The sequence below is a fragment of the Crassostrea angulata genome, chromosome 6 (genome assembly GCF_025612915.1).
Source record: "Crassostrea angulata isolate pt1a10 chromosome 6, ASM2561291v2, whole genome shotgun sequence".
Taxonomy (NCBI): domain Eukaryota; kingdom Metazoa; phylum Mollusca; class Bivalvia; order Ostreida; family Ostreidae; genus Magallana; species Magallana angulata.
In genome coordinates this window covers 5,881,666-5,906,375 of record NC_069116.1, presented here as the reverse complement: position 1 = coordinate 5,906,375, position 24,710 = coordinate 5,881,666, and the positions used below count along the sequence as shown (strand labels likewise).

At 33.6% G+C, this 24,710-nt stretch overlaps 2 protein-coding genes across 5 annotated transcripts; both read left to right on the top strand.

Annotated features, from left to right (window-relative positions):
• Nucleotides 1-600: 600 nt before the first annotated feature.
• On the top strand, nt 601-24,432 carry LOC128190033 (uncharacterized). 4 transcript variants are annotated; one of them, XR_008244315.1, is made up of 16 exons: nt 11,812-12,004; nt 12,804-13,106; nt 13,232-13,926; nt 14,013-14,172; nt 14,277-15,041; nt 15,133-15,474; nt 15,586-15,653; nt 15,794-15,836; nt 15,961-16,085; nt 16,199-16,363; nt 16,564-16,755; nt 20,664-20,758; nt 21,573-21,720; nt 21,829-21,946; nt 23,408-23,559; nt 23,700-23,839. XR_008244315.1 is itself a non-coding variant. In XM_052861902.1 (15 exons), the coding sequence occupies exons 2-15, from the start codon at nt 12,968-12,970 to the stop codon at nt 24,346-24,348; spliced, it is 3,738 nt and encodes a 1,245-aa protein (XP_052717862.1). In that variant the 5' UTR covers nt 11,820-12,004; nt 12,804-12,967; the 3' UTR covers nt 24,349-24,432. The 4 variants fall into 4 exon arrangements, 3 of the variants coding, with proteins under 3 accessions (XP_052717863.1, XP_052717864.1, XP_052717862.1); XM_052861902.1 differs by lacking the exon at nt 21,829-21,946 and having other exon boundaries at nt 11,820-12,004; nt 23,700-24,432; XM_052861903.1 differs by lacking the exons at nt 11,812-12,004; nt 12,804-13,106; nt 21,829-21,946 and adding an exon at nt 601-744 and having other exon boundaries at nt 23,700-24,432.
• Nucleotides 896-11,189, top strand: LOC128190037 (uncharacterized). The gene is made up of 13 exons (XM_052861911.1): nt 896-1,578; nt 1,662-1,818; nt 1,928-2,695; nt 2,782-3,123; nt 3,261-3,328; nt 3,717-3,759; nt 3,855-3,979; nt 4,088-4,252; nt 4,336-4,527; nt 6,100-6,194; nt 7,023-7,170; nt 7,439-7,590; nt 8,314-11,189. The coding sequence occupies exons 2-13, from the start codon at nt 1,662-1,664 to the stop codon at nt 8,915-8,917; spliced, it is 2,859 nt and encodes a 952-aa protein (XP_052717871.1). The 5' UTR covers nt 896-1,578; the 3' UTR covers nt 8,918-11,189.
• Nucleotides 24,433-24,710: the final 278 nt, after the last annotated feature.

The following is a 24,710-nucleotide window of genomic DNA, read 5'->3' as shown; positions in this document are numbered from 1 at the left end:
TTAATTTTTCTCATATTTAGTTATTAAGCTGCTTTCATTACCTTAATCTTTTTTTTAAATTGTCACTTAAAACTTGATGGTCCGTAGCCCATTTTCAGATACAGTGTTCTTTATTCACGTTCTTACCTCTTGTCATGCTTTTTTTTATTTCATTGAAGTTGCTGGATAGACCAAATACGATGTTGTTTTTTTCCCTTTGTTTTTCTCAACTTTATTCTATTGTTACATTGTACCATCAATGTTTGTCAAATTGACTGTTAAAGGAGAGGGCTCAAATAGGCAAATTTGCCTTTTAATAAATTATAAAGAATATGACTGAGAATTCTTTCCAGGTCTACACACTTTCTACCCTGTACCTTTAATCCAAATTTTGATACAATCTGCATAGGAATCAAGTTAATATGTATGTCTTTCAGTAATAGAATTGATATTATAGATTTCGTGTTTTGATGCAAACTATACACATGTATGCTTTTCTCTGTTCAACAACTTATTTCTTTATGCTCCATGCAGAAACCCAGGAAACCCAGGTTTGAATAATTGGTGAATTTCGACGTGTAATTGATATGTAAAATTGTGTGACAGCCAATGCATACCTGTGAACGATGGCGACGAGTAGAAATCCCTACGACAATGTGGAGGTGGAACTAACAGAAAAAGACCCGTTTGTCAGCGTGAAAACTGGCAAAGAGTCGCAAGCCAAAGATTTACAGATCCTGAGAAGTCAGTTGTTACCAGCAAGAGGTGAGTTATGAGAGAGAGAGAGAGAGAGAGAGAGAGAGAGAGAGAGAGAGAGAGAGAGAGAGAGAGATTATCCTACATACATTTCGGAAGTTTAATACATTTACCGATGCCGATTTTAAATTTTTTTGTTACAGAATATATTAACAATTTCAAATGCCCAATTGAAGAAGCCTTTGACAAATGTTATGCTGGGCAAAACGGCGAAGGAAAAACTAGATTTCTTCGGTGTGCTGAGACACTTCATGTTCAAAGATTACAGAAAAGGAAAGACTTGGAATCTCTTTCTTCCTTACTAAATATCAATGACCAGAACTTCAAAAAATGTGTGTTCAGAGCCATTCAGGAATCATTGTTAGAGATGACCCTGGATGAAACAAAAGTGGATATCATTGACAGGTGCTTGGTCTATGTTATACAGCATTTAAAGGACTCGGAGGACGAAGACACACTTCAGACACACATTGTTACCATTGACACAGTGATTAGGTGCTGTGCTGCATCCGCCATACTTTACTGCGCTTATAAAAAAACAAAGAAAGATTCTTTTAGCAAAATTAGCAAAAGCGTTTCATCAATAAATAAAATCTGGACTAAGGCAGTGTCTAGAAAAGGTGTGAAAACAGAAGATCCAGTATGCTATCAATTGCTTAAAGGCGCAATGTCTCTTGTTGCGACCCTCAATAAACTCAAATTTGGAATACAATTTGAGGATCTCTTCAAATGTGTAGATGCCAGTTTCTCTAATTATCGAAACATGACAAGGTTGTGTCAGACATTGCGCAGAAAGGATGTATTACAGAGCAATTGGTTGTTACGTTTGGAATTTTGTCAAAGGTAAACATGTTAACAAACCCCTCAAAAAGATTTTGTTATTATAATTCCACATCAAGGAAACTCAATGTATCCTCTTTTTTTAGATGTCAGCAAACCCTCCAGATATGTGTAAAAGGTTTATACAGTTCATAGGACCAATTGTCATACGGAAAGGACAGAGAACTCTGCTACGTTTAGATGGAGATTTCCAGCATCTAGGATATCTAATTGTTTGTGGAGTTGCCTATATCTATAGGAAATGTATGTTATGTTTGGATGACAGTATAAATCATGTCAATTGAAATAATACAATAAATGAATTTAAAACTTGGTAAAAATAATTTTATATGTGTATTTTATTTTGTTTCAGTTCCTCAAATGCAATCGGCCGATCTTCAAAAAATAATTGAAGATGTTGTTTTCTTGTTAAGAAACAACCATTTGAAAATTCCGGACGAAATGACAGATCTGATTTTGTCTTTGAATGCCGCCATCGCTCAACCACTGATCCTCTGTCTTAATCTATCGGAGGAAAACATGCTGCATTTAGCTGAAGACTACGCTGAAAAAGTGCTTCCAGGTTTAGTTATCTACAACACTAACCGAAAACATCTCCAAAAACTATCAGATCATTCTCACTGGATGCTATCCGCTGGTCGCTTTTTTTCACACAGCATAAGAATAGGCATTCTTATACCAGGAATTGCAAATAGTCAATTTAAAACTAACAAATCTGTGGATGATAGCAAGAGAATAGAAAACGAGTTCGACATTTTGTTGAAATTACAGAATAGAGAAACTCATTTAAATATTGTCCGAATGCTAGCATTTAACCCCTTACGGAGCCGGTTACATTTTCACGTAATTGAGCATTACTCTACATCACTTATTGACAAAGTCATTGAATCAAGATTGCGCCAAGAGTTTCTTCCAGAGGACTGGATGAACAGTCGCCTTTTAGATGTTGCTTGTGGACTGAATTTTCTTCACCAGAGAAGCATAATACACAGAGATATTACTTTGAACTCATTTTCTCTAAAATCCATTTCGCCTTACCATGAAATAGCTGTTCTCTCTAACTTAGAGATGGCTTGTTCTAGTAGTAACGAAGCATCAACAATCGTTGGCCAAATTGCAGGTAATAATTTCATGGTTATACGATTTGGTTTCAAAACATATTATTGAAAACACATGTTTTGATATAAACTGCTGGTATTTTTAAAGATGTTTATGGAGAAAATATCGCCACAAGGTGGTCAGCCCCCGAATCTCTATGGGACTGCACCTTTGACGCCGACACGGACTCCTGGATGTATGGTCACTTCACTCGTTCCCTGTTTACTTATGGATGCGAGCCTTATACAGAACTATACAGCGAGACAACAGCTGAAATCATGGCAAAGGTTGTAGCTTGTGGATTGAAGCCTTACAAATGGCAATGTATCCCTTTGTCCTATCACAAACTAGCCGCAAGCTGTCTTCAGTTTGAGAAAGAAAAAAGACCAAGCATGCAGATGATTATACAACAGTTAGAACAGCTGAAACAAGACCAACTGAAAAAAGGATGTGAGTATTTACACGTATCTTCAATAAAAAAAACCTCTATAAACTTTCACAATGTATAGTTTTAACCATAACATTCAACATAGAAAAAATGAAATCAACAAATCGATTACAACATTGATACGAACTTTCTTTTACAGGTTATGAATATAAAAGATTGCCAAAGATATCCAATAAACAGGAAGAAAGAAGACATGAACCCAAAAGGGTAACTGGATATAAAAGCGTTAAACTGTTAACATCATCATATCACCAATCGTATGAGAGAGAGAGAGAGAGAATTACTGGCATATCTGTTGATATGTTTATAAATAATCAATAATTAATTACGGCGTTTATAGTGTGCTTTGGTAGATTAGAAAAAGTAGATTAGACATTCTTCTAAATGTTTTTGTTTTTTAATTGGGTTTGATAATGTATCGTTCACACCAAGGTGTTTTAAGTTTGCAGAACACTGAATATTCTATATGTGCTTTGAAAATATTAATATATTAATATTGATCAGTTACTGAAATAATTATGTTTTTATTCATAAAATATTTCATTGTCATGCCATTCTTAACAATATTCAGTTTTGACATGTCTTGTAATTGAAGGGAATTCCTGAAACGATTAAGAAGATGAAAAGCTGCCCTGGATGTATGGGGACATTTTTCTATTTATCAATTATCGTTGATATTGAGATGAAATTTATATTATATTTGAAATTTACAATACCAATATACTTAATCCAGGTAAGAGAGATACTTATATCGAAATCAAGAAACGTATACCACAGAGTCCTAACCCAGACTATGCTCCTCTGATTTTTGATCTAAAGGACACCAAAGCCTCCAACGAACCAGTTATCAGCGAAAAGGTGAATTTTTAAGCTTCAAACAGCGATATTTAACTACATTGTGAACTGTTTTTGCACTGAGTTGAAATTAGGAAATGCTATAATCACTTATTTTGAAATAAATTTAAGAGATTCGGATTACACGTGAAGGAGAAGTTGACGGTGGAATTTCACAACAAAATACTTCCTCAAATGAGTGAAGACTTTGCTGAGAAAATGGGCATCTGTGAATGGCCGCCGGAAAAACGAGTAAAACATTGTAGTTCTGCAAATGACGAAGTAGATATTACATTGGTGAGAATTTAAGTTTCTTTGATAGTTCTGTCTAGAACTGTATCAACGTAACCTTTAACCTCACAAAGTGTTATTTTACACAGTATTACAGAGTTCCAACAGCAAGAAACATTTTGGACTTCTCCAAACAGTTGAGTGATTATCAAGTAAACGGCATTGACATCGATGTCATTTTTAATATTACCAGACTCGTAGAGAAAATGCACGAAAAACGTTGGATAATGGTGGACCTAGTTGGAAAGAATATTTATATTCAGGATAGCAACAATTATAAGGTGCGTTAACGATGCATTACCATGTTTTAAGGATTTGTATAATAAATATCAATAAATCTATCTCATGACAGTGGGGTTAGTGACACCTCAGTCACAACTGGCTGTACGTGCTTGATGATGTTCAAATTTGTTTACAGACGAGTTGCCACTCGCAACGGTGATGCCGATAGGAACCGTACTTCCGTTTTACGATAATCGTGCAACAGATATATGTTTTCCTTGCGAACAGCAGGGGAAATATTTGCGTCGTAGGTCACTTGCAAGTACTAGTAAATCGTACCGACGTCTTTCTTTGCCTCACGACAGCTGTACGGACAATTATTAGTTTTCGCAAAAGAAGACTATTATTCTGTAATTGCTGCTTTGGTGAATATACTTGCTAAACTGGGCGAAACAAATAATATTAAGTAAGGAAATTACACTCTCTTTGACAAAATGACTCGTGAAAAACAAGATAAACCGAATAAATGAGTTCATAAATAATATTATCGACAAAAGAAAGCACCATTTAATTGAAACGTATACCAATACAACAAATATGTAAAGAATATCAAGATGAGCTTTGATTTTCAAACCCCGTTTTTCGCTTGTAACTCGACATTTGACTTTAGCCTTTCGAGGAAGTATTAATAATACCCATATTTACCATTCTAGATTTTTAAAATGGAAAAATAAAATTGTTTTTATCTTGTCTAAGTGCTTATAATTAAACACTGTGAGCCCAGTTTTTGCGCGAAGTCCTGCAACAATTTCCTCTAGTAGGATGTGTTGGAGTTTTGTGCAGATAGTTTTAGTTGAAAATATCGTTCTGCATGTACGTAAACATCATTTGTCTTGTGCTCTCTCCAAAAATGTATACGATTCTATCTTGGCACGCTTGCGAGTCGAAGTGCTTCGGAAATCTTTTGCCTTTTCTCCAATTCTACTTCACTTTCCTTCTCATCCTGTTTTTTCCCCCACGTTTTTGTCAAAAAGAACGTATTTGTCTGTTTCGATTTTGTTTTTAGAGGGGGATTGCAAAACCTTTTTGTTTTAATGAATGGTAAAACTGTAGATTCTCTTTACCTTATGGGGTATTTTTACATTACTAGTATTATTTTTCCTATACATCTTGTTTATGGGCGATTCGCATGTACCACAAACAGTTGGTGTACGCATGACGTAAGCATGACCTACTTTTACTATGCGTTCAAATTATATGATGGTGAGCACAAGCGACTTGCCGTCAATGAACGTGTAACGAAAAGGACAAGTGAAATCTCCTTACGGTATTCCTGCAAGTCAAGCTGTACGGTTATTTTACGATTCTTGAGTGAAGCACAACTGCAGCGTACGTTTTCAGATCTCACAAGGAAGTTTTAGTGAATGTTGTACATGCAACTGTGCATATTTACGGGAAGCCTACGTCCTTCAAAAATCGTAAGAGACACTTGCGTGTCTCACAAGATTTTCATTAAAATCCGCCCGTAGAAGCACGTACGATCAGTTGAGACTGAGGCTTTATCTAGAATGATCGTAGCCAAAACACACGCACGCACGTGTGTAATCTTTATTCTCTTTATACTGTTATAGGTGTGTCAATTACGTATTGGGCGTATGGTGAGACTGCCAACTCATGAAGACAGTGTGCTGTTGGAAAATTATGAATTTCACGATATAATGCATTGGTATAACGAACTTCATATTGAATATTAGGGTGTAAAAGGTTATCACCACGGTGACGTCATTATGTAGAAAGGACGTCATGAAGATTCTCCTATTTTGATAAATTGATGTTTCGTTGCAAAATACGGGTGTTTTCCGATGGGTTTTTGACTGGGAAACAACGAGCACAGGCTTGTGCAAGTATCTTTTTTTAGTATGATGTGTATTATTATAAAAAAGAAAAGCATATTATAATCGTACTTGAGCAGACCTGCGCTCTATTCTTCCGAATGCAAAATAAAAAGAAAATATGGCAATATTTTCATTTGTTTGCAAAATTGCTTAAATTAGCTCATTTAGGTGATGTCATAGTTAAACAGCGAATAAGCAAAGGTGACTAAAATCAATATTAAAGTGATAGACATCCTTTGTATAATGATTGATGAAGATTTGGTTTTCATACGATACTATTTAAAATTGATTAAAATTGGGGAGGGGGGGGGGGGGCAGATATTTGACCATGCCAAATAATTATAGTCCTTTCATCCATGCCCCCTATAATATATGCAAAATGGCCAGCTAATAGACTGATGGCTACAATCTTTTTGTACCGTGTGCACGAAGGAAAATGGACACGGTTTATTGGCAGTACATGTAAGAATAAAGCAGACAAGTAACGGTGTGTGATGTCAGGATGAAAATAGTCTCTTAGACGAAACAGTGTGCGATAACATAGAAGCCTACCATTCTCATTAATTCTTTTTTAGTATTTGGACAGGGTACAATTCACAAGTATTTGCATTCATACACGTTCATTAATTTGTTTGCTTTTATTCGTGTTTACCAACTAGGTTACCAATAGAAGTAATAAGACACGGCGAACTTTCTACCGGAAGTGACGTATATACTTTGGCGATGTTATTTTACGAGTTTTATATGGCTTTATCTGGAACAAAACGTCTGCAATGTCGACCATTTTCTAAGATGCACCCATCACGAGTACATACTTTAGTTTTTGCATTTTGAATATGTTTTATATTTTCTCTTTTGTTTTTGTAAAGAAGTAGATTTTCTAAAAATTTGATGTGCTATAACTGTTTTATTTTGGAATAAGGCATCATTTTTTGAATATTATTACGTGATAATTATGTTCGAGACTTGATCACATCTATCATAAAGCCTGAATTTAGCAAGTAATAAATAGAAAGAAAACCAAGTGCAGTTTAATCCTTTTCATCTGATAATATTGTTCTATGCGGGTATTCAGATTTTAAGTCATTTACAAGACGGTAACATCCCTGATCTACCAGAGAGGTGCCCGGAATGGTTGTATGACAAAGTGATGAAACCATGTTGGGATCAAGACAGAACATGTCGTCCAACGGCGACGGAAATTTTGTCAATCATCGCAGAAAATAGGTAAATGAGTTGCCTATTTTTAGTAATAGAGAGGTTTAGCAAACCAACGTGTACGCGTACGTGTACGTGTAGAACGGAAAATATGTGCATTACGTCATCAGTTTGTGTAATGACGAATTTCTACACGTATGTACCCGAATGAACATACGTGTAAATTGCAAAGTACCCGTAAGGTCGAACTTGTAGCCTCTGTTTCCCTGTTGTCTATTAATTTTAATGAATATGTTAACTTTTCTTAAGCCTGAATATTCAGTGCGAATACTGATATCTACCAACATAAATTTTCATTAGCGTTTAATATGTTATTGGAGTTTTATTTCACGCATCTCTTCCTCCAAAACATGCAGTGGCTCCATTATCTTATTAATTTGCGATAAATAAAAATGTGCATATATAATAAATGATATTTAATAAAATTAACACATGCAGAATTCCTACTTTTCGTTTAAAACCAACATTCTCAGCTTAGTAGGAGAGGATATCCATAATTACATTAAAACATTTACACGTACAAGTACACGTTACAACTGCTAAACAAGAAAAGTAATTGAGCTGGTACGCGTAGTTCTAACTTGTAACCTACACGTACAAGTACACGTACACGTTGGTCTGCTAAACCTCTCTATTATATACTAGCAAAATGGTGTTTTTAATGAAATTGATACAGAAACACATTCTTGGCACAGGTTAAATAATTGAGTTTTGTTATTTATCGATTGACAGACCTGGGGGAGAAAATTATGAAAATCAACCAATAATCTCGGGTATACCAAAAGGGACGTTTGGCAGCTTTAACAGTGATAGTCTTGAAAATCAACCTGAAACCTTGGACTCACCTACGGTTTATAACAGTTTTAATCTTAAAACAAAACTAGAAGATGTCAAATCCAATTCCACTGCAGCGAATGATTACAGTGATGAGGAGTATTGTGAAGTAACATCCACTGAAAAACGGTCGTCTCCTTGGGACGACACTATGGAAGAAGAGCAATGTGGAGCAAGTAGATACGTAAACATCCCTGACAAAAAGACAAAAGGATATGAGCGGTGTTTTTCAACAGGAGGTATAGCCTGCGGCGAAACTAAAAATCCCAATCAAACTTATCAGGAGTTGTTAGTAAAAGATGACACAACCAAACCAAAGAATAGAAGAAAACCACAGAATGGTATGATTGAAGTACCAAACTACGAGTTATTTGCCAAAGAAGGCAACGATGCGGAAACAGAAGAAAACGCTCCACCAGAAGTACCTAAGTATGAAAATGCTGCTGCCGGTTTTTCGAACATAAGCATTGGACGTCCCTTTCCTTTTAAGACAAAGCATTAGACAGATGGCCATCCACAAAGAAAATCCCCTTTTACAAAGTGATTTACGCGATCCTTCAAGTCATATGTATAGAAAATTATCCCTTTCAAAGTTGATCATTTTCATTTATAAGTGTTTGCAACTTCCGCATATTCAAACCATTTACAAATATTTAATATCCAGAAAGCCACTAAAACCAATGAAAATATTTCTGATGAAGTATCAAACTAAGAAGTAAGATATAAACTGGTGTACTAAGTATAACTCTTTGAATGATATCAAAGGTTATTCAAATAACTGTACCATATTTCTTACAATAGAATTATTTTCTGTGTTAAATCGAATCATATCCAAAAGTCAAGTTGTTTCATAACTAAATAGTGCTAATTGTGTAGTTTACTTACGTTTGAACATGGTTAGTGTCCAGTATACTAGTACATGACGTGTCTACAAAATCATGTCAGAAAAGGTCTTAAAAATGAGAAGAGACTGTAGTGTTATATATCATTGCTGAATAGCAGGAGTTTTTTTTCTAAAAAATATTGTGAAACATTTTTGTTGCCAATACACGACCTTAACTTGATCCTCTTTCGTTTCATTAAAAATATGATGTTACTCTGGTGGCTTTTCCAACGAATATGCTTGGGAATGATTTCAAGGGTGTCCAAAATAAGCAATATTATTCTATGGTGTGGTAGATTAATAAAAAACTAAGAAAAGCGAATTTATTTGTTCGTATATTTCATCTTTGAATGGACCAAATGTTAGAGGACGTAAAATTTAGGTCGCAATTTTTTTGCTAACTTTAATAAATGTCATGCAATTGCAAATGCTATCTAAACAAACACAGTGAACAATTTTGAAAGTTAAGATTGTGCTTTGCCAATTTCATATACATGTATTTTATTAAGATAGTTGGACATGCAATCGCATAACATATAGCGTTATCGGCTCTGATTAATCAACAGTTTATGAAACCCAAAATGATTCATGGTATTAAACCATCTAATACTCTGACATTGTTGCTTTATCTTAAACATATCTAGCTGTTCAAAACATATTGTTAAGAAACCATGTCCAGTTTAATGAACTATGTAAAAGCTTCATCTTAAAAGAACGAACTAAGAAACATCAAGCAACATATTACAGTTATGTAGCAACAAATGTAAGGATATCCATCTCACGACTGATATTTTAAGAATATTAAAAGAATTCATATATTCCTTCTATCAAAAATGAGGAATCTGCGCGAACTATTCATCGAAATGTTTGCACTGTCTTCATCTTCAGTTTCTTTATAATATGTAAAAAATCAGAAATATTTTAATATTGGAAGCATAAAAAATCAAAATATCTTCAAAATTTAAGAAAATGAGAGAAAATGCCGGCAAAGCAAAATCAATTTTAGTTTAAATATCTATTCCAATTTCGTAGAATAAGCTAGCAGACATTCCATTTTCGATCATTTAATTGAAGAATAAAAACTTCCTGTCTTAAACAGATGTCTACATACGTGTAACTGCAGATAACTACATTTATTTTATAATCCTTTTAGTTAAGGGAATTAGTAGTTACCTTGAATCGACATTTATGCATTAACAAGAAGGTCAAATTTGATTACACTTAAAGAATCATTAGGTTATGTGATCTCTTTAGGAATAGTTGGTTTACAATATCTACCTGTTTAGAAAAAATAGTGAATGTACACCCACCTATTCTTAATCTTGATAGCTGTGATGTTTAATGCTTTTCAAGGGAAACTTAATAACTGTAGAAATAAAGTTAGCAGATGAGATTTTTTTTATTTAGCTTAAACCTCAAATTCTTATGGGAGTTTCTAAAGATGTCAAGTTTAGTATTGTTTTACCTTTTTGTCTTCATTAAAAACTGATACTAAAAGTGCATTATTATATGTGGTGTTTGATTCCATACTTATAAGTCTGATATAGTATTTAAACATGTTTTCAAAACATATATAGTAAAGTGGATAAGAACCTTGTTCAGCATTGACTGCAAAATTTGATGCTTTTCAAAGTATACATAGAATACAAATGGAAAACATTCTGAGGATTTATATCTAATATATGGTCTGTGATCCATATTTCAGATCCTCATGTTATAATTGATACAATTTTTGATGACTTAAAATGTAAGGATATTATTTCCATGTATACTTGATTTTATGCCCTTTTTGCTGAAAGTTGTTTAGAAGCAAAATTAGGCTTTTCATTTGATGTAAATACTAGTCCTTTATATTTGTATTGATATGCTCTAATTACAATATTATGCTTATAATAAACCCTATATATCTTTCACTTTTGTTTTTCTGGAGAAAATTATTGCATTGGTTTTATCTATATTAACTTGTAACTGCCAATTAGTACAATGTTTTTCCAAAGCATTCAGACAATGATGAAACCTAGATAAAGATTCAGAAATTAAAAATAAGTCGACAGCAAAAAAAAAAAATGTTCACACATATTATACTAGTATACACATTATATATCTACAGCCTCTTTCCAACTCCTATTGGATGTTTGTGGTGTGAAATTGACGAACAAAGTATGGATACCTAAAACCTTTAAAAAAGCTATGGTTACGATAGATTGATTTACCATCCAACAGAGAACAGTCAACAACACGTAACTTATCACTTCAATACACACAAGTACCAGCTCTGATGATTAAATCCTAAATTTTGACACACGATTTCTTTTACCATATGTATTTTTTGGCTGATTTAAGTTATCTTATGTTTATTGTTGAATATTACTTTAATTACATCTTACAAACTACACTGTAAGTTGTTGATAATGTCTTAAAGGGGTAAAGTGTATCCTATCCATTTCAATGCTGCCAGTTAACATGCCTCAGGTTTTTGTTTTATTTATTCAACAGATGTGTTGAATATATACTTTACCGTGTGATGTTGGTATGTGTACGGACTAAAATAGGGGCTGTACATTTAAATTCTGAAGATCTAGAATTTATTTTTAGCATTTTTGAAGAAAACAAAGTTTTAATATTCCAAGGCATCTAAAAACCGAAAGTAGGAATCCCAGAGTCATTTAATTTTCTTCCCGGAACAAGCACTGTGTAGAAAAACAGGTATGTTTGCCAAACCATTATTTTGCTGTGATTTATCGTTTACCTTTAGTTACCAAAACTATTTAAAGTTTTATTGCTAGTGAATTTTGTCTATAATTCAAATGAAATATCGAAGAGAAATAGAAAAACCCTAAAGTTTTTTGCGTAAAAATTGCTTTTAAAATTTTCATTTACACCATTTGGATAAAGGTTAGATAAGAAAAATTATTTGTGTTATACATATTTGCATGCATATATTATAAACCATTTCAGAAACGGTTTTATTTTTGGTTGCGTAAGTTAGTGTAATCATTTTTTAGGTGCATGCTAAACATTTAATTATTGTGGACTATAGGGGATGTGTCGAGAATGATTGTGCTAATAATTTAAAATCCAGAGATGATTTCTGAGAAGATTAGGTCAGTTCTAAATATAGGTTTATTCACTTACAATAAAACGCAACCGTTTAATAAAGGTTGGCGTTTTTATGTTTGTGCATTTAACACCCTGACTATATTTATTCTTCACAGCTCGCCGACTGAAATCTAAACCTCTGATTGTTGATTGTCACAACAATACAACTAGAGCATGTCGGCATTACGGTGTTCTATTTCACGTTTTTTATCCCACGTAGCATTGGGGGGAGCAGGTGGCACCCCCCCCCCCATTTTTGCGAGAAAAATGTTTCTAACACTTACAAAAAGAAAATTGAATTCAAAAGAAGTTGGCACCACTTTTTTTGGGTGGGGGGGGGGGGGGCATACAAGACGAAAGTATATAGTAGCAGCGATTCTAACAGAAGAAAAAACTTCTTTTTCAGGATGTGCTTATTGGACCAGTGTAAATTTATAATTCCAAAACATTACTCTTGTCAACAACTTTATATCTATTGCGAAAAAATTGATATTCTATTGTGTAAAACTGAAAGTGTGCATCGAATTAATTAGTGTACGTTGTGTGACATCCAATGTAAACAATTTAACAATGGCAACCAGAACAAATCCCTACAACAATGTGGAGGTGGAACTAACAGAAAAAGACCCGTTTGTCAGTGTGAAAACTGGCAAAGAGTCGCAAGCCAAAGATTTACAGATACTGAAAAGTCAGTTTATACCAGCAAGAGGTGAGTTATGAGAAAGAGAGAGAGAGAGAGAGAGAGAGAGAGAGAGAGAGATTGTCATACATACATTCTGCAAGTTTCATAACCGATACCAGAACCTTAACCAATTATCTAATTCATTGTTTCAGAATATATTGAAAACAATATCTTAATAAATGACGCCTTTGACAAATGTTATGCTGGGCAAACTGGCGAGGAAAAAACTAGATTTCTTCGGTGTGCTGAGACACTTCATGTTCAAAGGTTACAGAAGAGGAAAGACTTGGAATCTCTCTCTTCCTTACTAAATATCAATGACCAGAACTTCAAAAAATGTGTGTTCAGAGCCATTCAGGAATCATTGTTAGAGATGACCCTGGATGAAACAAAAGTGGATATCATTGACAGGTGCTTGGTCTATGTTATACAGCATTTAAAGGACTCGGAGGACGAAGACACACTTCAAACACACATTGTTACTATTGACACAGTGATTAGGTGCTGCGCTGCATCCGCCATACTTTACTGCGATTACAAAAAAACGAAGAAAGATTCTTTTAGCAAAATCAGCAAAAGCTGTTCATCAATCAATAAAATCTGGAATAAAATGGCCTCTAGAAAAGCCATGAAAACAGAATATCCGGCCTGTTATCAGTTGCTCAAAGGCTCAATGTCTCTTGTTGCGGCCTTCGGAAAACTCAGATTTGGAAAACAATTTGAGGAGCTCTTCAAATGTTTCGATTCAACTTTCTCTTTATCGAAACATGACAGGATTGTGGCAGACATTGGGCAGAGAGGATGTATTATGGAACAATTGGTTGTTACTTTTGGAATTGTGTCAAAGGTAAACGAGTTTACAAACTTTCTACGCAGGAATTACTATTATATATAATAATATGCCAGAGCACTTCATTGTTCCCTCTTTTTCAGATGTCAGCAAACCCTCCAGATATGTGTAAAAGGTTTATACAGTTCATAGGACAAATTCTCAATCAACGTAAAGTACAGAGAAGTCTGCTACGTACAGATGAAGATTTTCAACAACTAGGATTTTTAATTCTTTCCGGCATTGCCTTTATATACAGGAAATGTATGTAATAACATCTTTGAATGACATTAACAAACATATTAATTTAAACATTAAAGTATGAATGAATTGAAAATGTAATGAAAGACATCTATATTTCGTTTCAGTTCCTCAAATGCAATCACCCAATCTTCAGAAAATAGTTGAAGACGTGTATTTGCTACAAAACACCCATCTGAAAATTCCAGAAGAAATGACGGATCTGATTTTGTCTTTGAATGCAGCCATCGCTCAACGACTGATCCTCTGTCTTAATCTATCGGAGGAAAGAATGTTGCATTTAGCTGAAGACTACATTGAAAAAGTGCTTCCAGGTCTAGTTATCTACAACACTAACCGAAAACATCTCCAAAAACTATCAGATCATTCTCATTGGGTGCTATCCGCTGGTCGCTTTTTTTCACACATCATACGAATAGGCATTCTTATACCAGGAATTGCAAATAGTCAGTTTAAAACCAACAAATCTGTGGATGATAGCAAGAGAATAGAAAACGAGTTCGACATTTTGTTGAAATTACAGAATGGAGAAACTCATTTGAATATTGTCCGAATGTTAGCTTTTAACCCTTTACAGAGCCGGTTACATTTTCACGTAATTGAGCATTACTCTACATCACTTATTGACAAAGTCATTGAATCAAGGTTACGCCAAGAATATCTCCCAGAGGACTGGATGAACGGTCGCCTTTTAGATGTTGCTTGTGGACTTAATTTTCTTCACCAGAGAAGCATAATACACAGAAATATTACTTTGAACTCATTTTCTCTAAAACCCATTTCGCCTGACCATGAGATAGCCGTTCTTTGTAATCTAGAGATGGCTTGTTCTAGTAGCAATGAAGCATCAACAATTGTTGGTCATATTGCAGGTATTGATTTCTTGATTATCAGATCTGATTTAAAAGAAAAACACGTTAATAAAAAGACATGTTTTAGATAAATAACTTAATTTTTTCACAGATGTTCACGGAGAAAATATCCCTACAAGGTGGTCAGCCCCTGAATCTCTGTGGGACTGCACATTTGACGTCAACACAGATTCCTGGATGTTTGGTCACGTGATTCATTCCCTGTTCACTTATGGGTGTGAGCCATATACAGAACTATACAGCGAGACAACAGCTGAAATCATGGCAAAAGTTGTGTCTTGCGAATTGAAGCCTTACAAATGGCCATGTATCCCTTTGTCCTATCACAAACTAGCCGCAAACTGTCTGCAGTTTGAGAAAGACAAGAGACCAAGCATGCAGATAATTATACAACAGTTAGAACAGCTGAAACAAGACCAACTAAAAAAGGATTGTGAGTATTTATCTTCAATAAAAATTTAACAATAATTTTTAACACCTCAAAGATGAATATCAACAAAACGTTTACAACAGAAGTGAAAATGCATTTTCCTTTGCTTTATAGATTATGAATATAAAAGATTGCCAAGTATTTCAAATAAACAGGAAGAGAGAAGACATGTACCTAAAAGGGTAACTGGATATAAAAACGTTAAACGGTTAACAGATCAAATCACCGATCGTATTCGACTGAGAGAGAGAGAGAGAGAGAGAGAGAGAGAGAGAGAGAGAGAATGTCATTTTAACAATACAGTTATGTCTTGTACTTGAAGGGAATTCCTGAAACGATAAAGAAGATGAAAAACTGCCCTGGAAGTATGAGAGTTTAATTCTATTAAACAATTTCAGTTGATATTTACATGAGATATTGTAAATTAATAATATTTGATAATTATGATATGTTCACTTGTGATTTGCGATACCATATGTATTAATTTAGGTAAGCGAGATACATATATTGAGATAAAGAAACGTATACCACATAGTCCTAACCCAGACTATGCTCCTCTGATCTTTGATCAAAAGGATGTCAAAGCTCCCAATGAACCAATTATCAGACAAAAGGTAAATTCTAAGCTTTAATCAGTGTTAAAATGTAATGGCACTTCTGTGGATGAAGCTCTGCTGTCTTATTTAATACGCTAATCACTGATTGCCAATCTTGAAATTGATTTAAGAGATTCGAATTAGGCGTACAAGAAAAAGTGACGGTGAAATTTCACGACAAAATACTTCCTATCATGAGCCATGACTTTGCGGAGAAAATGGGCATCTTGGAATGGCCACCAGAAAAACGAGTTAATCATGGTGGTTCTGCAAAGGATGAAGTAGAAATTACATTGGTGAGAATTTATGTTTAATTAATATATATCTATGTCTATTGCTATTTCAATGCAACCTTTCATTATGTTCTTGGTATAAAATACAAGGTTTTTACATTCCCTGATATGAAATATCGGGAAATATCGGGTTGATAGGGGTATGATACATATTTTCCCATGTATTATTCTCTATTTATCTCATCATATGTGATTTTATTCAGAATTACAGAGTTCCAACAGCCAAAAACATTTTGGACTTGTCCCTACAGTTAAACGATTATCAAATTAACAGCATTGACATCGATATCATTTATAACATCACCAGTCTTGTGGAAAAAATGCACCAAAAACGTTGGATAATGGTTGACATAGTTGGAAAGTATATACATATTCAGGAAAACAACAATTTTAAGGTTTGTTAACGATGTATAACGTATGGTGATTAGTGTATTTAGGGATTGTCATAGTCAATGAAATATAGTTATCTCAAGGACCGTGCATGGCAACACACTTTGAAAATTGTCAAGTGAAAATTGATATAAAATATGTAACCAAGTCAAGGCTTTCTGATTTTTTTCAAAATGCATTATGAGTGAACATTAACATCTTTATCATCAAGAACACTTACTGCAACATAAATTTATCAGATTACATGTTTATAGTTCTTTGTAAACACCGTTAAATATAGTCTAACATCACTGGAAATGGGTTTAGACAACAAAAGAAACAGTACGATTTCTAATAAACTATTCATATTAATTACTTGAAAAATGCACACGCATATTTCCCTCCTAAACATCATATTAAGGTGGAATAACACACCTGGAAAAAGTCACTCAAATTAGCTGTAAATTATTTGATTATGAAAGATATAATGATTAATTAACTATACATATGTCAAATAAGCGAAAAATTTGCAAATTGGGGATAAAAAATGAATATCTAAAATAAATCAATTCAGTAAATAACAGCAAAAGCCCCTGCGAGATTCGAATCGGTATATACGGATCATAAGCCCGACACTTTATCCACTCGACTATGAAGTGGGTTATAAGTTACCGTCGATAAAATCCTTAAAAAAACCCCCAAAATGTCGTTTCGATCAGAGGTCAGCCATTTTATGACGATGTGTTATTCCACCTTAATTCCATTAAATCATATATCTGCAGGTTTCTAAGCATAAATCTACTTCTCCAATTCAAGCCAAATAAATAACAATGTTGTTTGATTTATAATGTAAGAGAGTTACATGTACAGCCGTTAAAACAATGTCAACTCAAAAAGAGCATTAGAGTATACACATTTTTCCATTAATTTTAAAAAAATTTATTATATTAGTATTTGATATACTTCTTATGATATTTTGATATACAAATATCATGCAATGAACTGTTCTTCTTTATCTGTTCATCATTGAACTGACTGATCTTATCGACAAGCCTTTTCATTGCAAAATTGCTATAAAGGTTAGCAAAACATTTCTTGTTTTTTTTCAATGTTCCTTTGAGCTAAACTAGTTTAAATAGTTACCTATCATATTTTAGATCTTAACCTTTTTGAATGGACCTTGGACAATTCTACGGCTGTATGGAAGGGCCAGAGGAAAAATGTTTTTTATTTGTTTCGACTAATTAGCTTATTTCTTCGGACGATTAAGGATTTGTTCGGACGAATAAGCTATTTTTTCGGACGAATTAGGATTTGTTCGAAAGAATTAGTATTCGTTCGAACGAATTAGCTATATATTTGTTTGGACAAAGTTTTTTTGGATGAAAAATTCGTCCAAACAGATTCGAGCAAATAGATAATTTGTCCGAACAAATCCGAATTCGTCCGAATAATTTTTTTTCTTTTTTTTTTTTATTTCATTTTCCAAGAAACATTAACTAAATGCAGTACAGTTTTTTTTTCAAATATCCTTTAATTAACATTTGCTTGCTCACTCAAATTCAACTATAATGTAAGATGCTTCATAAATTGAAAAAACCCCAAAAATGTAATATAAAAAACCCCAAAAACCAAGGTAAGTATAAAAGAGGAATATGATAAGACAGATGAAAGCAGGTAAATAAATAACTAATGCACAAAAAGTTGAATAAGACAAATAACACGACTATGACTGAATAATAGTGCCAAAGATAGATAACCAGGTATTGACAGATTTATGCATTTCAAAATGTTTTTCAAGCAATATATTTTTCATTCGTGTATTTTAAAATAAATAAAATAAAAGACCAAAAAGGCATGGCAGTTTGCCTTTTTCAAACAGGTAACTAATTTGCTTTGAACATAAAAACAAAACCCCTTTGTTATTTTTAGACAATTGAAGTTCACCTAACAAGATACTAATTACATTAAAACCAATTCTAAAGGAATAGGCATGGTAAATAACCAAGCCCAAGTTGTTCCATATTGTGAATACTTTTTCACAGTTTAGGAAGACATCCTAATTGTCTCAACTTCATGTTTACAAAAAGAATAACAGTCAGAAGACACCACATTGATTTTTAGCTCATCTGAACTGAAGGTTTAAATGAGCTTTTCTGATCACCCGTTGTTCGTCGTCCGTCCGTCTGTTCGTTTGTAAACTTATCACATTTGTGTCCCCTTTACTAAAACCACAGGACTAAATTTAACCTAACTTACACAGTACAAAGCATTCTTATGGAAAAATGTCTTTAAAATTCAAGAACCACTGCACCACAAATGCCAATATTTGCAAATTATTAAAAGCAGGCGGGGTACAAAGTTTAGAATTGAGATGTATAGGAAAAATGTTTTTAAAATCTTATTCTCAAGAACCACTTCACCAGAAATGCCAATGTTTCCTTAAAAGCTCGCATTTATAGTTAAGATTCTAAATTGTAAATATCGTGACCACCAGACAAAAACTGGGGCTCCAAGAGGGGTTCAAAGTTTAAAATATGTATGGAAACTGTTTATAATCTCAATTCTCTTTTGCAAGAGTTTGGGATAATGTCTAAAAAACTTCTTCTGAAAAATGTCAATGGTACAGTTTGTGAAATTACTTTGCAAGTGTCCTTAAATAGTGTGGATTCTAAATTGTTAAAGCCAACCACAACCTACAGAGCAATGCTTGGGTCCAGAAGAGGTTAAAAGTTTAAAAATAGAAATAGCATATGCTACGAAATAGAAGGATCTGCAGAGAACTGTTGTTCAGGTGAGCAATGTGGCTCATATGCGTCTTATTTAAGTAATAATTCACTGGTAGAATTCTATGAAGTAATCTAAATTGTAACGATTGTTGCTAAGTATCTTTGTTTTAAAGCATACATTAAAAGATTTTAGAATCTATTTTTAACCAACTCTAATAGAAAAAGGAATTGCATTACAAGAGATTAAGTGTCTATACACTACAATGGTACATTTATTATGCAACAACAAATTAAAGATTTATGATATAATGGAATATATGGAGTGATATACTTATTTAGAGAATCTTTTGTAAGAAAAGATTTAGGTAATTTTGACACCCTTTTCATACCAGCTATTTATAAATAATGTTCTAATACCCACTTTAATATTTGTATTATACCAAACAGGAATACTGTGAAAGTTTCCTTTGAATAAACTCTCGTCAAAAGGTTTTATAACACAGAGAAATGAATTGAAATCATCTTGCCGAAAAATATTTATTTGGAATTACACATTCAGATATGAATGCATGAACAAACTCAAGTAATTTTTTAAACAATTTATACACCATTGATCGCTTCAAAACAACCTATCCATGATTTTTTAATCTTTAATCAACCTTGTAAGCAATGACAGGAAATGACGTCATAAAATTTTTCATTTAATTTCGTCCGAACAAACCCTAATACGTTTTAACAAGTAGCTATTTTGTCCAAACAAACAAGATTTATTTAATTTTTATCTGCCCATTCCATACCGCCATACATATCAACGCATATTTTTTTCCGAAGTGCGTTGACTTTTCACTAGTTTATTTCGTTTTATGGATTTTTGAGACGGTTGACGGTTTGTTATTGTCATTTTTTTATTGATCCCAAATTTATAGTATTTTGGTTTTTTTAAGGCGTAATTTTGCAAAGTGCATCGCACAACAATGTGGCTTGTGACAGCGTATTTTGATTTACCTTGTCTGCAGACATTTTGCTAACCTGTTTAGTTATACATAGCTTGAAGGGAAGACTTGTGATGGGAACAGGTGTGCATCTCCACATCGTGTTAGAAATGTACATTTGAAGCACGCACATACACATACAGACATCAATCTATATAGTTTTTCAAATGTTTACATTTAATTTATCATTTTCTCCTCTTCACACTGTTGTAGGTGTGTCAGTTACGGATTGGGCGTATGGTGAGACTGCCAACTGATGAAGACAGTGTCCTGTTGGAAAATTATGAACTTCACGATATTATGCATTGGTATTTATATCGAACTTTTTATCGCTTACGTGCAATGTTTTGAAAGTCGGTTTATCGCAATTATACGAAGATTGACGTATAGATATACTGGAGAGAGGGAGACAATATTACAGAACGTGACGCGTATAAAAGCAACAGTTTCTTGGTATAACGCAAAAATTAGATATTCTTAATGTGACAGTTACAAAATATTACATGTATGCAAAAACTTATGTTTTTTTCGACTACAGAAAAAGCTTAATCAGCTCCAAAATGAAATCAGAAAAATTGCTATATTTCAAAGTTTAACTAGTCCTGATAGATATAAATCTACTTGCTATCAAATTGATTCCAACATCAAAAATACATTTGCCTTAAAATAATTACTTTGCTTGACATATTCAGGTCATTTATAATTCATATACGAACTGTGGCAGACAGGTAGCATCTTTTACAAGATCATGATCACCTCTACCTTTTGCCAATTCATCCTAACAGTTTTTTTTAGATATAATTATCATTTAGTGGGTTTTTTTTTTATTAAACTGACATTTTCAAATTGAAAGACTGATTGTTATACGTCTTCTGTGCGTGGTCACTTCTACAGAGAGTGAAACACAGAGATAAACGGACTAATTAGTGTTTTATCATTAAATAGAATATAGCAATTAGGTAATGGTATATAATGAAAGTCCTTCTCAGACGGCACAAAATGTTACATAACAGAGATGCATACCATTCACATTTATACAATCTAAATATTTTGACTATTTGGATGTAGTTCAGCAATCTTATATCTTTGCTTTCCTATGTTCTTTTTATGTTTATTAACTAGGTTACCAATGGAAGTAATAGGACACGGCGAAGTTTCTACCGGAAGTGACGTTTATACTTTGGCGATGCTGTTTTACGAGTTTTATATGGCGTTGTGTGGAACAGAACTTCTGCAATGTCGTCCATTTTCAAAGATGCATCCGTCACGAGTACATACTTTTATTTTTGTTTTTATTTTTTATTTTTCTATAATCAACTTTCCTTACTTATGTAGCAATATACCTTCATAATCTGATTATGGTGTTTTTGTCTCTCAGTTATTTCGATACACAAGGGCATGCTCTTCGTATGAACAGTTTCTAAGGCGAAGCAAGCTACTGACAAACAAGTTTATAAAACAAGATTATCAACAGTCTCGTTTGAAGTCATCTTTTCGTAAGTTCTATGGTCGATACAACGGCCTTGTCGGCAAATATCATTTTCCACTGGATTGCATGCTGACTGACGTTTTTCATACTAATTGTTAGACCATTTTTAATCACCTTATTGTCCATGGACTTTTCCGTTTTTCCTCCGATTACGACATAGAACACACGGCGGGTGTGACCGGCCAGTAGAGGATGCTCACTCCTCCATGGCACCCAATCCTACCTCTATCTTTTTAGAGGTCCATGTTGCTCTGCTTTGAATTTGTATTTCGTTTTATGGATATTTGAGATGGTTGACAGTTTGTTATTGCATATTTTCATAAGTTTAATATCTATTTGTAAGTAGATTTTTGGTTATTGAGAAACCGTTAAGTGATTTAAGGCTAAATATGATGCTGTTTAATGAATGATTTTAAAGAGAGAAATTTTGTGTCATTTCATCAAGCTTATATTAGTTAAAAACTTTTTGCAGATGATGAATTTTGATTCAAACGCATTCAAAACATAGGCACCTGGCGTTATGTATTTTCTCAAAGTAAATAATATACATTGTATACCATTTACCTCATAATACACAATGTACAAATCTTCGCCACCTCGGATGTATTTTAGATTCAAAATGTTTAAGTGAAAATTCCAATTTTAGACCTAAAATGAACGTGTTGAACAATAAGAACCTTTCATCTTTGGTTAAAATTAATAAGGAGATAGTCAGATAAGCTTGAAAAAGATTTTTTGCTGTTATATTGAACTACATGTATATATAAACAAAAACAGGACACGAGCCTTGTTTACATGACAAATAATTGTATACTATGTATCTTGCTTATAACTCAACGACTAATTCTAAAATTCCATTGATCATTAGGAATGCATTCGTAAAGCATTATAAGTAATAAAAGCAGAAAAATAGAATTGACCAATATCGTGACCATGTCCCTTTAATACTCATCGCTAAAATTATTCTGCTATCCTTTCCGTCTTCCTATCGGCCATACAACATTTTTGTTTTAGATTTAGCTAAAACGGCGCATGTCATTGATAATTTTGTAAACAAACTCACTGTCGTGCGTTGTCCGCCAAATTAATTATCTCGATTAATTTTCCGCGAAAATATCCAATCAAACACAAACCTGAATCGTTTATGAATACATATTTACAAAAGATCCATTTTTCCTAACATTAAATACCATAGTAACATATGTTACAATGATGTTTTAATGCAGCTAATCATTTTGACAAATCTTGTTTCACAGAAAAGCGTTAAATACGGCACATAAAGCTTTAAGTTATTTGAAACCGTGAATTGTTTTTAAAAATATCTATAAACAATTTGCTAAAATCTAGTCGATTTTGATGCAAGGTTTGTTTATATAACTATAATTTTTAGCATTTTGGATAAAAGAAATAAAGTTTTACACAATTCAAACCTACTCATCTAATAATGTTGTTCTATGTTGATATACAGATTTTAAGTCATTTGCAAGACGGCAACATCCCTGATCGACCAGAGAATTGCCCAAAGTGGCTGTATGACAAAGTGATGAAACCATGTTGGGATCAAGACAGAACATGTCGTCCAACGGCGACGGAAATTTTGACAATCATTACAGAATACAGGTAACAAGACAAGTTGTGTTTCAAATATTTTTCTTGTCAAAAATTGTTCTGCGAAAAATAAAAACTAAATACAGAATAAAAACACATGAGTAATGCATGTCAAATGATCGTTTATTTTTTTGTTATTTATCAATTGAAAGACCTGTACGAGAATATTATGAAAACCCGACCATACAAGAAGATACGAATAGCAGTTTTGACGAAATTTCTCTTGAAAATCAAACTGAACACACAGACACTTCAGAAGAGTTGTATGACAGGTTTAATCTTGGCACGAGCCAACAACTTGATACCAATTTCATTGATGAGAAGAATTGTGAAACGAATGATTCCAGTGATGAGGAGTACTGTGAAGTAACCTCCATTGAAAAACGGTCGTCTCCTGGGGACGACTCTATAACAGAGGACCAATGTGGACCAAGTAGATACGTAAACTTCCCTGACAAACAGACAAAAGGAAATGGGCGGTGTTTTTCAGCAGTGGGTCTAGAGTGCGGCGAAACTAGTAACCCACAATGTCAACATTATCAGGAATTAGATGACGACAAAAGCCTTCTTAAATTTAAAAGAAAACCCCAAAGGGATTTGATTGACGTACCAGATTATGAGTTATTTTCTGAAGAAGGCAAGAATGTGGACACAGAGGACACCTCTCTACCAGAAGTACCTAACTATGAAAATGGTGCTGCCGGTTTATCGAACATAAGCATTGCACGCCCCTTTCCTTTTAAGACAAAGCATCAGACAGGTGGTCCAGTGACACCACGTAGTTCACATTTTTTGTATTAGCATAAACAATACAAACAGAGAAGAACATATTATTTCAATAACTTAGAAAACTTTTAGGGTTACTTTATAAAATGTACAGCGGTTTTTTGTTGACTTTTTGTTCATTTTCTAACAATTTCTCAAAAACATTTCTTAAAACGGGAGCATAATATTTATATAATAGTGTTGTGTTGTGCATGTACTATGCCTAAATAGTAGTCAGGGTTTGATACATGGTGCACGAGCCGAAGGCGAGTGCACTATGTATCAAACCCTGACTACTATTTAGGCATAGTGCATGCACAACACAACACTATTGTTATTATTATGCCGACTGTTAAATATACTGACGTGCTTTGCTATAAGTAGCTCTGACGTTCGAG